The sequence below is a fragment of the Bombina bombina genome, chromosome 2 (genome assembly GCF_027579735.1).
Source record: "Bombina bombina isolate aBomBom1 chromosome 2, aBomBom1.pri, whole genome shotgun sequence".
NCBI lineage: Eukaryota > Metazoa > Chordata > Amphibia > Anura > Bombinatoridae > Bombina > Bombina bombina.
Genome location: NC_069500.1, coordinates 71,152,773 through 71,170,795, shown reverse-complemented (window position 1 = coordinate 71,170,795; position 18,023 = coordinate 71,152,773). Strand labels below are relative to the sequence as shown.

Genomic DNA, 18,023 nt, shown 5'->3' with positions numbered 1-18,023 from the left:
CAACTCAGGTGTTTTTTGACTTCTCTTTCTGGGCCATTCCAATGCATTTCAAGAACTGCTATTTGAATGAATAAAACCACCTATAACTGTGACATTTATTTAAGATTGAGTAAAAACACATATATGTGTACATTAAGGCATAAAGTAGACCTTTGTGGTATTTTTATGGATTTTATTCCAATCTTTCATTGAAAGAAGTTGTAACTAGGAAATGGGAAACGCATACGTTATCAGAGTGATACGTTGAGGTATCCTCTGCATGAGCAGGTTAATAAAAGTAATTTTAACTGTGTAGTTACAACAATCCACTACGAGTGATGTGTACAATTGCGCAGAAGTACAAAAAAATTGTGTTTTTTATTTTTTAATTATTTTAAAAACATATGTTTTGCACAAATTACTAAGCCTGAGCATTCAGCAGCTTTGTTTGCTGCCAAATGCGTAAGAAGGAGGCAGCTCACAGCTCTTTACAGAGGCAGATCTTTACTTGTGAAGGTGCAACACATTAAAGAAGCTTCCTAATGCACAGGCCTACAAATGAGATATGCATACATACAGTACATTCACACACACATGTACATACACATACAACCTTACATACATACACACACACACAACCTTACATACATACATACATACACATACAACCTTACATACATACACACACACACAACCTTACATACATACATACACATACAACCTTACATACATACACACACACAACCTTAAATACATACATACACATACAACCTTACATACACACACATGTACATACACATACAACCTTACATACATACATACACACACACACAACCTTACATACATACATACATACATACACATACAACCCTACATACATACACACACACACACAACCTTACATACATACATACACATACAACCTTACATACACACACATGTACATACACATACAACCTTACATACATTTACACACACACAACCTTACATACATACACACACATACAACCTTACATACATACACACACACACACACAACCTTACATACATACATACACACACACACATACAACCTTACATACATACACACAACCTTACATACATACACACACAACCTTACATACATACATACACATACAACCTTGCATACATACACACACACACACAACCTTACATACATAGATACACATACAACCTTACATAAACACACATGTACATACACATACAACCTTACATACATTTACACACACACAACCTTACATACATACACACACACAACCATACATACATACACACACATACAACCTTACATACATACACACACACACACAACCTTACATACATACATACACACACATACAACTTTACATACATACACACACACACACACAACCTTACATACATACACACACATACAACCTTACATACATTCTCACACACACACATGTACATACACATACAACCTTACATACATTCTCACACACACACATGTACATACACATGCAACCTTACATACATTTATACACACATGTTCATACAACCTTACATACATACCCACACATATACATACACATACAACCTTACATTCATACCCACAGATGTACATACACATACAACCTTACATACATTCACACACACATGTACATACACATACAACCTTACATACATACACACACACATACAACCTTAAATACATTCTCACACACACATGTACATACCCATACAACCTTACATACATTCATACACACATGTACATACACATACAACCTTACATACATACCCACACATGTACATACACATACAACTTTACATGCATACCCACAGATGTACATACACATACAACCTTACATACATTCACACACACATGTACATACACATTCAACCTTACATACATTCACACACGCATGTACACACATACATGTACATACACATACAACCTTACATACATTCATACACATACAACCTTACATACATTCTCTCACACACACACATACATTCACACAGATGTACATACACATACAACCTTACATACATTCACACACGCATGTACACACACATACATGTACATACACATACAACCTTACATACATTCATACACCTACAACCTTACATACATTCTCTCACACACACACATACATTCACACAGATGTACATACACTTACAACCTTACATACATTTACACACACATGTACATACACATACAACCTTACATACATTTAAGTGAAAAGGGGAGTGGGGTAAGTGCGCTAAAAAAGCTAAAGGTATCAGAACAAAGTTTTTAATTTTTCTTAATGATTATTAGTATTACATTAATATTTAAAGTATTATTTATGTTTTGCTATGTTAAACAGTGGTGAAAAAAATAAGATGTGATCTTCGAAATATATGCTAAAATAAAAATAAAAATTAGCTAATAAAACAAATGTTGAGAGAAAATGTTGTTCTTTAAATTTTATGTGCTAAAATTAGGAGTGGATTTAAATTTCTCTAAGTGATATCATAAAAAAGTAACTAGAAATGTTGCTAAAAAAGGTAATGTGAAAAAATGTATCGTTAACAGTGTTTAAAATTTATTATGTGTGAAAACTTCTTATATAGGGTTATACGGTACTAAGAGACTGAGTAGTAAAAAGTGGAATATCAATAGCAATATTTGAGATTATATATTTATGGGTCCAGAACTAAAAATAGCAGGTTCCAAGGGACCAATCAGATAGCCCTTATATAGTAAATGCACACAGATGTAAAGAATCTTACATATTTATTATCCATTAAAAGTTTTACAATATAACAATTAGAAAGGGGACGTCTCCCCAATTGCACAGCCTAAAATTTCTCTAAAATCATAAAAATCTAAAACAGACTTAAATAAAACGATCTCTGTAATTGTCAGCAAATATTCAAAAACTATATATCATATAAGCACGGTTGAATTTTAAATTGTGAACTCTCGTAATGATAGATTCGTTATCCGGAGTGAGTTTTTTTATCACCTTAAAATTATATGTGAATAGTACAGAGTCTCTATGCAAGTTCCGTAATAGATTGTGATGACACACAGAGGTATGTTTTCTAGGGGTGATTACACACTCCCTTCAATTGTGGTTAAGACAAATTTTAAAGCTTACTTTTTCTGAATCCTGGAAGAGCTTCTGGAGCCTGTGTCCGCCGGCTATCTCTCAGCCGAGTCAGCACGCCGCATGGATCTTGGCGTCTGACGTCACCGGTAAATCCGCCGGTTGTCAAAAACAGAAAAAAATCTCAGCTGGAGTGTATGTTGTATCCAGGTATGATTTGGGAGACAAGTTCTTTGTGAGCCAGTAGAAATTGCACCCTGCACCTAGTGCCAATGCACGCAGGGATAGGTTAGACTCAGATATTGATGATACAAAACGTAGCAGAATAACCCGGTTTACCTCAGATATTGATTAAAAGTTGATTTGGGATTCAGATGTCATCATCTGTAATAGGCACAGTCACTTAGATCGACGCGTTTCACTCACCAGGGAGCTTTATCAAGATGCAGGTGACTGGCAAAAGGTGTTCTTAAGTAGGCTGTGGATAATTCTGATTGGTCCTTTTCAGATGCTTTTTTGTAAAGGTGGAATTACAGGTGTTTTCTTCATACGGGTATCATACTCCTTATACATGCTCAGAGACTTAAGGTGGATATCTTTAAACTCAAAAGAAGACTTTTAAACTTTTTAATGCAGTTCTTTTTCTGGTGCTTAAGTCATTTTTCTTATTGGTTTCCTGTTGTTTTAAATGTCAAATGGTTGTTTTCAAACCAACAAATACTGGTTTTTATTCTAACTACATGTTCTATATCATATAATTACTTACACTATACATTAAAAATCAAATTTTAATCCATTGTAACTAATAATGTCCCTCCTATAAGGACATAACAGCTGTTCATGAAAATGTATTACTTAGAATATTTACATCTGTTTTGCATAAGGTATAACTACATATTCTCAAATTGTTATTTTTGTAAGTTAAGGTTTGTGTGATAGATTGGAGTCATTTTAACACTTTCTGTTAATTCTATTATAATTCGAAGAGAAAAGGTGAGAGGTCTAGTTCAGAGTTCAGGCCTTTAGGGTGTAGAGTATCATATTTATAGATCAGTTCAGCTTCCTTTATCAACAATTTTTTCTCTATATTCCCACCTCTCCAATGTTTATGTACTTTCTTTAGTGTTTAGTGTTGCCTTTGTGAACTGTTTTAAAATGTTTGTATAGGTGAGTGTCGTCCTTACCATTTTTGATATTGCCAATGTGCTCTCTTATGCGGTCCCTTACCATTCTTGTAGTTTCTCCAAAGTAAAAAAGATTACAGGAGCACTTTAAGACGTAAATTATATTTTTATTGGTACATCTTATGATATCTTGAATAATGAGGGGTTTTGTAACATTATTGATTTCGATATTCTTCACTTTACTACTATGACTACAGGCCTTGCATGAATAGCAGGGAAAGAATCCCATAATATTTTTACCTGTTAGATCTTTTTGTTTAAAAATAATTTTCTTTGTTTTTTTCAGTTCACTCGGGACTAAAAGTGTCTTTAAATTGGCAATTTTTTTGAATATAAATACGGGGTTATCAGAGATTTTTTCACCTAATACATCGTCTTCTTTAAGAAGATGCCAGTGTTTTTTATTGCTTTTTTTATAATATTCTGGTCAATACTGTAATCTGTTATAAATGGAATCTTTATTTTATCGGTATTGTTTTCCCTTGGTCTTTCTTTGTACATTAATAGAGACTCCCTATCCGTATTTTTTGCTCTTTCTATGGCTTTCTCTGTGATATCGTTTTGATAACCCCTAGCTTTGAATCTTTCTAATAGGATCTCAGACTGCTGTTCAAAGTCTGCTATCCTAGAGCAGTTCTTCCTACGTAAATATTGCCCTATTGGGATACTCTTTTTCCATACGTCCAAGTGGCAGCTGTTTGCGTGTATGTAATTGCTGCAGTCGACCTTTTTGAAATGGGTTTTTGTTTCCAATTTATTTTCCACCCTCATAATCTCTAGATCTAGAAATACTATTGAGTCTTTACTGTAGTTATATGTAAAGTTTAGACCCCAAGTGTTGTTATTCATTTCTTTAAACATAATTTGTAGTTCTTGTTCTGTCCCCCTCCACACTATCAGAAGGTCATCAATGTACCTTTTATAGAGCACAAGGTTTGCACCATAGCTATCAAAGAACTGGGATTCCCATGCACCCATAAACATATTGGCATAGCTAGGTGCAAAACTTGTGCCCATGGCCGTGCCCTCTACTTGGAGATAGAATTTCTCGTTAAAAGAGTAGTTATTTTCTAGTATATATTTAATACTTTTCAAAATAAAGGACCTATGTTGGTCTGTCATAAGTGGGTCAGAGCTGAGAAACATGTCTATGGCTTTAATGCCCTTTGAGTGGTTAATCACTGTGTACAGCGATGTAACTTACAAAAATAACAATTTGAGAATATGTAGTTATACCTTATGCAAAACAGATGTAAATATTCTAAGTAATACATTTTCATGAACAGCTGTTATGTCCTTATAGGAGGGACATTATTAGTTACAATGGATTAAAATTTGATTTTTAATGTATAGTGTAAGTAATTATATGATATAGAACATGTAGTTAGAATAAAAACCAGTATTTGTTGGTTTGAAAACAACCATTTGACATTTAAAACAACAGGAAACCAATAAGAAAAATGTCTTAAGCACCAGAAAAAGAACTGCATTAAAAAGTTTAAAAGTCTTCTTTTGAGTTTAAAGATTTCCACCTTAAGTCTCTGAGCATGTATAAGGAGTACGATACCCGTATGAAGAAAACACCTGTAATTCCACCTTTACAAAAAAGCATCTGAAAAGGACCAATCAGAATTATCCACAGCCTACTTAAGAACACCTTTTGCCAGTCACCTGCATCTTGATAAAGCTCCCTGGTGAGTGAAACGCGTCGATCTAAGTGACTGTGCCTATTACAGATGATGACATCTGAATCCCAAATCAACTTTTAATCAATATCTGAGGTAACCCGGGTTATTCTGCTACGTTTTGAATCATCAATATCTGAGTCTAACCTATCCCTGCGTGCATTGACACTAGGTGCAGGGTGCAATTTCTACTGGCTCACAAAGAACTTGTCTCCCAAATCATACCTGGATACAACATACACTCCAGCTGAGAATTTTTTCTGTTTTTGACAACCGGCGGATTTACCGGTGACGTCAGACGCCAAGATCCATGCGGCGTGCTGACTCGGCTGAGAGATAGCCGGCGGACACAGGCTCCTGAAGCTCTTCCAGGATTCAGAAAAAGTAAGCTTTAAAATTTGTCTTAACCACAATTGAAGGGAGTGTGTAATCACCCCTAGAAAACATACCTCTGTGTGTCATCACAATCTATTACGGAACTTGCATAGAGACTCTGTACTATTCACAAATAATTTTAAGGTGATAAAAAAACTCACTCCGGATAACGAATCTATCATTACGAGAGTTCACAATTTAAAATTCAACCGTGCTTATATGATATATAGTTTTTGAATATTTGCTGACAATTACAGAGATCGTTTTATTTAAGTCTGTTTTAGATTTTTATGATTTTAGAGAAATTTTAGGCTGTGCAATTGGGGAGACGTCCCCTTTCTAATTGTTATATTGTAAAACTTTTAATGGATAATAAATATGTAAGATTCTTTACATCTGTGTGCATTTACTATATAAGGGCTATCTGATTGGTCCCTTGGAACCTGCTATTTTTAGTTCTGGACCCATAAATATATAATCTCAAATATTGCTATTGATATTCCACTTTTTACTACTCAGTCTCTTAGTACCGTATAACCCTATATAAGAAGTTTTCACACATAATAAATTTTAAACACTGTTAACGATACATTTTTTCACATTACCTTTTTTAGCAACATTTCTAGTTACTTTTTTATGATATCACTTAGAGAAGTTTAAATCCACTCCTAATTTTAGCACATAAAATTTAAAGAACAACATTTTCTCTCAACATTTGTTTTATTAGCTAATTTTTATTTTTATTTTAGCATATATTTCGAAGATCACATCTTATTTTTTTCACCACTGTTTAACATAGCAAAACATAAATAATACTTCAAATATTAATGTAATACTAATAATCATTAAGAAAAATTAAACTTTGTTCTGATACCTTTAGCTTTTTTAGCGCACTTACCCCACTCCCCTTTTCACTTAAACAACACTGAGAAGAACAAAGGATCTTCTCATTTTGTAAGTGTGTGGTATCTCCTTTGTACCAGCGCTCTACTGTCACCCCACAGATCACAAAAATCTTACATACATTTACACACACACATGTACATACACATACAACCTTACATATATTCACACAGATGTACATACAACCTTACGTACATTCTCACACACACACATGTACATACACATACAACCTTACATACATTCATCCACATACACATACAACCTTGCATACATTCACACACATACAACCTTACATACATTCTCACACACACACAAGTCCCTTCCGTCAATCACCCTGTCTCTTGCCCTTCCCATGGAGCTCTGTGGCAAAGTACCGCTGGAGCGACCTGGGTTAAAGGAGACCGAGGATCCGAGCTGATGCGGCCGGTGGTTCCATGGGGTCGGCCAGCCGAAGGGCGGTCTGCTGAATAGGGCTTGGAATCCCCGGTTCTCCCTGAAGCTCATCTTCGGCAACTGGCCATCTCTGAGGCAGCCGGAGGTAAAGGTGCCTGGTGGCTGCTTGATGCGTCGGCCGGTCGGTAGTTCCAGGAGCCTGGCCGGGCGGAGAGAGATAGGTCGGTCAGAGACCAGCTCTTTTAAGATCAGGTTGACAGATGAAAACAAGGGAAACCAAAGCTTTGGGAGATCAAGGTTTCTTCCAAGGAGCCCAAAACCGCTGAGAAACAAGGGGGGTAGGAGTTTAACCCCTGCAGTCCGGTATCCGTGACAATAAACACACACACACACATGTACATACACATACAACCTTACATACATTCACACACACACATGTACATACATATACATCCTTACATACATTCTCACACACACACACATGTACATACACATACAACCTTACATACATTCACACACACACACATGTACATACACATACAACCTTACATACATTCATACACACATCTACATACACATACAACCTTACATACATTCACACACACACATGTACATACACATACAACCTTACATACATTCACACACACACATGTACATACACATACAACCTTACATACATTCACACACACACATGTACATACGCATACAACCTTACATACATTCACACATACACACATGTACATACGCATACAACCTTACATACATTCACACACACACATGTACATACACATACATCCTTACATACATTCACACACACACACACATGTACATACACATACAACCTTACATACATTCACACATACACACATGTACATACGCATACAACCTTACATACATTCACACACACACATGTACATACACATACAACCTTACATACATTCTCACACACACACATGTACATACACATACAACCTTACATACATTCACACACACACAAACATGTACATATACATACAACCTTACATAAATTCACACACACATGTACATACACATACAACCTTACATACATTCACACAGACATGTACATACACATACAACCTTACATACATTCACACACACACATGTACATACACATACAACCTTACATACATTCACACACACACATCTACATACACATACAACCTTACATACATTCACACACACATGTACATACACATACAACCTTACATACATTCACACACACACATGTAAATACACATACAACCTTACATACATTCATACACACATCTACATACACATACAACCTTACATACATTCACACACACACACACACATGTACATACACATATAACCTTACATACATTCACACACACATGTACATACACATACAACCTTACATACATTCACACACACACATGTACATACACATACAACCTTACATATATTCACACACATGTACATACACATACAACCTTACACACATTCATACACACATCTTCATACACATACAACCTTACATACATTCACACACACACACATGTACATACACATACAACATTACATACATTCACACACACACAGATCTACATACACATACAACCTTACATACATTCACACACACACATGTACATACACATACAACATTACATACATTCACACACACACAGATCTACATACACATACAACCTTACATACATTCACACACACACACACACACAGATCTACATACACATACAACCTTACATACATTCTCACACACACACAGATCTACATACACATACAACCTTACATACAAAACATCACCTACTTATATAATAAAAAAAATTGTACACTGTGAGTGTGGTGATGAGTGGTAAGAATGGAAGTTCGGGGAAGAGAGTGAGAAATGAGATATGACATTTATTTTCCTTTAATGGGACAATAAGGTCAAAATGAAAATTTAACAATTCAAGCAGATCATGTAATTTTAAACAACTTTCCAATTTACTTCAGTTAACAAATTTGCCTAATTTTCTCTTGGTATTCTTTAGTGAAAAGCATACCTAGGTAGTCTCAGGAGCGGCAATATACTACGGGGAGCAAGCTGCTGATTGGTGGCTGCACATAAATGCAATTGGCTCACCTGATGTGTTCAGCTAGCTCCCAGTAGTGCATTACTTCTCTTTCAACAAATCATACCAACGTAAATAAGCAAATTTGATAATGGTAAATTGGAAAGTTATTTAAAATGCTATGCTCTTTTTGAATCTTGAAAAAAATATTTGTGTTTTATGCCCCTTTTAAATAAAATCTATAAAATGTATTGAAATGAAAACTAGCATTTAGCAGTACTTGTTTTTATCGGATAATAAGAAAAAGCATTCGCAAGTCCTGCAACAGAAAATCTGTTTTGAAAAAATAAAAAGCAAGAATAATAAATAAAATTATATTTTAAAATACTCTCTGTTAGATGGAACAAAAAAATATTTTATTATATGCCATATGCTCAAAATGAGCTCAGATCAAAAGAAGCCCCAAGGTATGGCAACCCTCAAATCTTAGTCCCTTGCTGCTTGTACGTTACACAGGGCTAGATTACAAGTGGATCGCTACTTTGTGCTCCCACTTGCACGTTAACTTCGCTAGACGGAGGCTTTTTGAGTGCATTGGATTCCACTCGTAAAAAGTGAAACCGACTTGTGCTAAAAGATAGATTTGGCAAAGTCTTATTCAATATATTGCGCAAACTGGAAAACAAACTAACACCCATACTCGCGCACTAACCTGATCGGGTTTATTCAAGTGCACTAAACGCAACATTCATCTTGAATATTTCAAATTCCAATGTTCTTCAAATAGAGAACAATGTTCTTTTTATTGTAAATACATATTTTTATATATATATCTATATAAACCTATACTTGTATATCTATTCCTATTGATATATAGGTAGGTATAGACATATATTTTATAATAACAATATCAGATATATATCGAAATATATATATATATATATATATATATATTTAATAATAAAAAATACATTATTTTGCTATGTGAAGAACATAGGAATGTAAAATATGCGTAACATGCATCGGGGTTCGCAATTTAGGACTATAATTCATAGAATATATATATTTTACAGTATGTATAATAATTTTAAATATTTTTTATTAATATTTTTTAATATTTTATATTTCAATAACATGCATTAAAGATAGCAATTCCTCATGTGCGCTAACCCGACCACGTTAGTCCTAAAGTGTGAACCCAGGCGCTCTTTACTCATATTTTACATTCCTATGTTCTTCACATAGTAAATAATGTACATTTATTATTAAATATAGATTTCTTTATATATATCTGATACTGTTCATGTAAAATATGTATCTATACCTATATATCTATAGAAATAGATATACAGGTATAGGTATATATAGATAAATATAGAAATATATATTTACAATAAAAAGTACACTATCCTATAAGTGAAGAACATTGAAAAAAGTTAATTGTGTACATTACATATACAGTAAAACACATAAATACATCTGTGCATATATATATATATATATAGTAAAGCCCTTTGCCGCCCATTTTTTAACACCTGTATACCATATATCTTTGAGCCCTTATAACTTTTTTACTGAAGTTGGGTTAACCAGACAAGTGTAAATCCTAATTATGTTCAAGTGAATTTGAAAAAAAAAAACGATATCGCTTTCATGCTACAGTTAGCGCGCGTAATATAGCCTCTAGTGTGCTAACTCAAGTCACATGACATGCCACCTAGTGTTAGGCAGGAAGAGGCTGGGATGAGGAGAGAGGTCTGGGCCTAGCTGTCAGACAGTTGTAAAGAAACAATATGCATAGTCTACTAAACGGAGCAGTCATGCGCCTCAAAAGACCTTAGATCATTTCAAATTGACTTTATTCTATTTGTATCCTTTGTTGAAGAGCACATCAAGTGTCTTATGCACTATACGGCAGCAGTGTTTATAGCAATGTTTCTAACAATGTTATACATTGCTGCCATATAGTCGCAAAACGTGCTCACTCCTGAGCATATATGCTCTTCAACAAAGGATACCAAGAGAATGAAATACATTTCACAATAGAAGTACATTTATATGCACCAAAAGCAAAAAAAAATACTGATGCATAACTATTTTATAAGACCGAGACTGCTTTGTTTTGCAACCAATCTCATAATCTCATATAATTCTTTACTTATGCTATAATAGAAACTGAAACAATATATTTTCATCCTATATTCATCATCAGTATGTTTTATGCTTTCCAGTAAATGTGTATGTTATAAAGCAACAATAGTATTAAAGTATTAAAACCTGAATAAATAACTCACTATAGTTTGTGCGTAAAAGAAAATTGTTTTGTAGCTTTCTTTAAAGATCGGTGAAAAGAGCTTGTAGCTATTTGTTTTTGTAATTATATAATAAATGTTCCCTTTTAAATGTGTCCTCGGTTTATTACTAGCAATTTAGAAATTAGGTCATATTCACTGCTCTTAGGAATTTAGTTCCAATTAAATGTACAACAGTAAAAATCTCTTTCATTTTCTATGGCCTGATAATTGCAAGTTTTCTATGCACGACTGCACGGTTTGCGGTACAGTAATCTAAACTATTGTTTATTATAAATAACAATAAAAAAAAACATCTTTTCTCAATTTGCTTCAGGCTCAGAGACTTACTAGAGACAGAAGAAATTCAGTACATTAAGGAAATGGAATCTATGGAAGAAACAACTCTGGAGAGACAGGCGAAAATGAGAGAGAGAGTCAAAAGTCTGAGAGAGAAGAGAGAGCAGGAAAGACTCGCTCTGGTGTCTGCAAAACGGGAACAACAGTATAGGTTAGCACCGGCATATCTGCAGTTAAAGGGATATTAAAATCACAATTTATAAGGACATTAAGGGCACTGAAAACCCGATTTTATTTATTTTTTTCTTTCATGATTCATATAGAGCACATAATTTTTAACAATAATCCCATTATACTTCTATCATCAAATTTGCTTTTATAAACTTTGAAAACTGTGCTTTTTCCACTGCCCCAGAGAGGGGGAAGGGGGTCTTGCAGATTTTGAAGCTTAAACCTGCAACATTTTACACAGTGATTGCTTGATGAGTGCAAGAGCTCATTTATATTCTTCCTTAAATGGGCAGTCAGCACCAAAATTGTTGTTTAAAAAGATAGATAATCCCTTTACTACCCATTCCCTAATTTTGCACAACCAACATTGTTACATTAATATACTTTATAACATTTAACCCTCTAAATTTCTGCTTGTTTCTAAGCCACTATAGACAGCCTCTTATCACATGCATTTTTATTAGCTTTTCACAACAGGTGACTGCTAGTTCATGTGGGCCATATAGATAACCTTGTGCTCTCTTCCATGGGTTGTGGATGACACTGCACTAAATGGCTAAAATTCAAGTCAATAGATAAATAAATAAATAAAAAAAAAAAATTTCTCTTGTTAAGCGTGTTCAGTCCATGGGTCATCCATTACTTATGGGATATATTCTCCTTCCCAACAGGAAGTTGCAAGAGGATCACCCAAGCAGAGCTGCTATATAGCTCCTCCCCTCACATGTCATATCCAGTCATTCTCTTGCAACCCTCAACAAAGAAGGAGGTCGCGAGAGGAGCTGGAGTTTTTACTTAATTATTCTTCAATCAAAAGTTTGTTATTTTAAATGGCACCGGAGTGTGCTGTTTTTCTATCTCAGGCAGTATTTGGAAGAAGGAACTGCCTGCGTTTTTTTTCTATGATCTTAGCAGGCGTAACTAAGATCCACTGGCTGTTCTCGACATTCTGAGGAGTGGGGTAACTTCAGAAACTGGGTATAGCATGCGGGGTCCTCCGCAAATGAGGTATGTGCAGTACTTTATTTTCTGGGAATGGAATTGACTAAGAAAATACTGCTGTTACCGTATGATGTAAGTACAGCCTTAAATGCAGTAGTGGCAACTGGTATCAGGCTGATAAATGTATGCGCAGTCAAGTTATTTTCTAGGGACTAGAATTTGACTGAGAAAATACTGTTAAAACTGAAATAATACTTAAGCCTTATCTGCAGTGGTAACGACTGGTAGCAGGCTTAGTGATAACTTTGCATGACATTGGAAAATGTTATTTTTTAATAAAACGTTTACTGGCATGTTATTCGTTTTTGTGAGGTACTTTGGTGATAAATCTCTTGGGCATGATTTTTTTCCACATGGCTGACATATATTTTCTGCATGGAAACCGTTATATCAGGGCTCCCACTGTTGTGATAGGAGTGGGAGGGACCTTGTTTTAGCGCCTTGTTGCGCAGTTAAAATTCTAGCACAGTCTTCCTGCTTCTTCCTCTTTGATCCAGGACGTCTCAAGAGAGCACAGGGGTCTGCAAAAGTCATTTTTGAGGGAGGTAATCAGTCACAGCAGATCTGTGGCAGTGTGCTTGACTGTGATTAAAAGCGTTAAATCTTAATTGATATCCGTTTTATCCGTTTTGGGTATTGAGGGGTTAATCATCCTTTTGCTAATGGGTGGAATCCTCTGCTAATTTTACACTTCTTGTTAAGAATTGTTTTAATTATATCTGTATTTTTAAAGCGCTGCAGCGTTTTTTATATTGCTTGTAAACTTATTGAAAGTGATTTCCAAGCTTGCTAGTTTCATTGCTAAATCTGTTTAAACATGTCTGATTCAGAGGAAACTGTTTGTTCATCATGTTCAAAAGCCAATGTGGAGCCCAATAGAACGATGTGTACCAATTGTATTGATATTGCTTTGAATAAAAGTCAATCTGTACCGATAGAGAAACTATCACCAGACAACGAGGGGGAAGTTATGCCGCCTAACTCTCCTCACGTGTCAGTACCTGCGTCTCCCGCTCGGGAGATGCGTAGAATTGAGACGCCTAGTACATCTAGGCCCTTACAAATCACTTTACATGATATGGCTAATGTTATGAAAGAAGTATTATATAATATGCCCGAATTCAGGGGCAAGCGCGATAGCTCTGGGTTAAGGACAGAGCGCGCTGATGACACGAGAGCCATGTCTGATACTGCGTCACAATTTGCAGAACATGAGGACGGTGAGCTTCATTCTGTCGGTGACGGTTCTGATCCGGGGAGACCGGATTCAGAAATTTCAAATTTTAAATTTAAGCTTGAGAACCTCCGTGTGTTACTAGGAGAGGTATTAGCGGCTCTGAACGATTGTGACACGGTGGCAATCCCAGAGAAATTATGTAGGTTGGATAGATACTATGCGGTACCGATGTGTACTGACGTCTTTCCTATACCAAAAAGACTTACAGAAATTATTAGTAAGGAGTGGGATAGACCCGGTGTGCCTTTTTCCCCTCCCCCGATATTCAGAAAAATGTTTCCTATAGACGCCACCACACGAGACTTATGGCAGACGGTCCCTAAGGTGGAGGGAGCAGTTTCTACTTTAGCCAAGCGTACCACTATCCCGGTGGAGGATAGCTGTGCTTTCTCAGATCCAATGGATAAAAAGTTAGAGGGTTATCTTAAGAAAATGTTTGTTCAACAGGGTTTTATTTTGCAGCCTCTTGCATGCATTGCGCCTGTCACGGCTGCAGCAGCATTCTGGTTTGAGTCTCTGGAAGAGGCGATTCGCACAGAGCCATTGGATGAGGCTTTGCGCAGAGTTAGAACCCTTAAGCAAGCTAATGCGTTTGTTTCAGATGCCGTAGTACATCTAACCAAACTTACGGCTAAAAATTCCGGATTCGCCATACAGGCGCGCAGAGCGCTCTGGCTTAAATCCTGGTCAGCGGATGTAACTTCCAAGTCTAAGCTACTTAACATTCCTTTCAAAGGGCAGACCTTATTCGGGCCCGGCTTGAAGGAAATTATTGCTGACATTACGGGAGGTAAGGGCCACGCCCTTCCTCAGGACAGGGCCAAGCCAAAGGCCAAACAGTCTAATTTTCGTACCTTTCGTAACTTCAAGGCAGGAGCAGCATCAACTTCCTCCGCTCCAAAACAGGAAGGAACTACTGCTCGTTACAGACAGGGTTGGAAAGGCAACCAGTCATGGAACAAGGGCAAGCAGGCCAGAAAGCCTACTTCCGCCCCTAAGACAGCATGAAGACAGGGCCCCCTATCCGGAGACGGATTTAGTGGGGGGCAGGCTTTCTCTCTTCGCCCAGGCTTGGGCAAGAGATGTGCAGAATCCCTGGACGTTGAAGATTATATCTCAGGGATACCTTCTGGATTTCAAAACCTCTCCTCCACAAGGGAGGTTCCATCTTTCGAGGTTATCAACAAACCTAGTAAAGAGAGAGGCATTTCTACAATGTGTACAAGACCTCTTAATCATGGGAGTGATCCACTCAGTTCCGCGATCGGAACAGGGACAAGGATTTTACTCAAATCTATTTGTGGTTCCCAAAAAAGAGGGAACCTTCAGGCCAATCTTGGACTTAAAGATCTTAAACAAATTCCTAAGGGTACCATCGTTCAAGATGGAAACCATTCAAACCATCCTACCCATGATCCAAGAGGGTCAATACATGACCACAGTGGACTTAAAGGATGCTTACCTTCACATACCGATTCACAAAGATCATTATCGGTACCTAAGGTTTGCCTTTCTAGACAGGCATTACCAGTTTGTGGCTCTTCCCTTTGGGTTAGCCACGGCCCCCGAGAATTTTTACGAAGGTTCTGGGCTCACTTCTGGCGGTACTAAGACCACGAGGCATAGCGGTGGCTCCGTACCTAGACGACATTCTGATACAAGCGTCAAGTTTTCAGAATGCAAAGTCTCATACAGAGATAGTTCTTGCATTTCTGAGGTCGCATGGGTGGAAAGTGAACGTGGAAAAGAGTTCTCTGTACCACTCACAAGGGTCCCTTTTCTAGGGACTCTTATAGATTCTGTAGAGATGAAGATTTACCTGACGGAGTCCAGGTTATTAAAGATTCTCAATGCTTGCCGTGTCCTTCATTCCATTCCAAACCCATCAGTAGCTCAGTGCATGGAGGTAATCGGCTTAATGGTCGCGGCAATGGACATAGTGCCATTTGCGCGCCTGCATCTCAGACCGCTGCAACTATGCATGCTCAATCAATGGAACGGGGATTACTCGGATCTGTCCCCTTTGCTAAATCTGGACCAGGAGACCAGAGATTCTCTTCTCTGGTGGTTGTCACCGGTTCATCTGTCCAAACGAATGACCTTTCGCAGACCAGATTGGACGATTGTAACAACGGATGCCAGCCTTCTAGGCTGGGGAGCAGTCTGGAATTCCCTGAAGGCTCAGGGTTCGTGGACTCAGGAGGAGAAACTCCTTCCAATAAACATTCTAGAATTAAGAGCAATATTCAATGCTCTTCTATCTTGGCCTCAGTTAGCAAGACTGAGGTTCATCAGATTTCAGTCGGACAATATCACGACTGTGGCTTACATCAATCATCAAGGGGGAACCAGGAGTTCCCTAGCGATGTTGGAAGTTTCGAAGATAATTCGCTGGGCAAAGTCTCACTCTTGCCACCTGTCAGCGATTTACATCCCAGGCATAGAGAACTGGGAGGCGGATTTCCTAAGTCACCAGAATTTTCATCCGGGAGAGTGGGAACTTCACCCGGAGGTATTTGCTCAACTGATTCGTCGTTGGGGCGAACCAGATCTGGATCTCATGGCATCTCGCCAGAACGCGAAGCTTCCTTGTTACGGATCCAGGTCCAGGGACCCGGGAGCGGTGCTGGTAGATGCATTAGTAGCCCCTTGGGTTTTCAACATAGCTTATGTGTTTCCACCATTTCCGTTGCTACCTCGACTGATTGCCAGGATCAAACAGGAGAGGGCATCGGTGATTCTGATAGCGCCTGCGTGGCCATGCAGGACCTGGTATGCAGACCTAGTGAACATGTCGTCCTGTCCACCATGGTCTCTTCCTCTGAGGCAGGACCTTCTACTTCAGGGTCCTTTCAACCATCCAAACCTAATTTCTCTGAGGCTGACTGCCTGGAAATTGAACGCTTGATTCTATCAAAGCGTGGGTTTTCGGATTCGGTTATTGATACATTAATACAGGCTCGGAAACCTGTGACCAGAAAAATTTACCATAAGATATGGTGTAAATATTTATATTGGTGCGAATCCAAGAGTTACTCATGGAGTAAGGTTAGGATTCCTAGGATATTGGCTTTTCTACAAGAGGGTTTAGAAAAGGGTTTATCCGCTAGTTCGCTAAAGGGACAGATTTCAGCTCTGTCTATTCTTTTACACAAACGTCTGGCAGAGAATCCAGATGTCCAGGCCTTTTGTCAGGCTTTGGCTAGAATTAAGCCTGTGTTTAAAGCTGTTGCTCCTCCGTGGAGCTTAAACTTGGTTCTTAAAGTTCTTCAGGGTGTTCCGTTTGAACCCCTTCATTCCATTGATATTAAGCTT

General features: G+C 37.3%; 1 protein-coding gene across 1 annotated transcript in view; it reads left to right on the top strand.

Annotated features, from left to right (window-relative positions):
- Nucleotides 1-18,023, top strand: part of CFAP53 (cilia and flagella associated protein 53) — an 86,403-nt gene that overhangs the window by 19,500 nt on the left and 48,880 nt on the right. Inside the window, exon 4 of the mRNA XM_053700403.1 lies at nucleotides 12,276-12,449. Coding sequence (XP_053556378.1) covers nucleotides 12,276-12,449 — 174 coding nt within the window. The remainder of the gene's footprint in view (nucleotides 1-12,275; nucleotides 12,450-18,023) is intronic.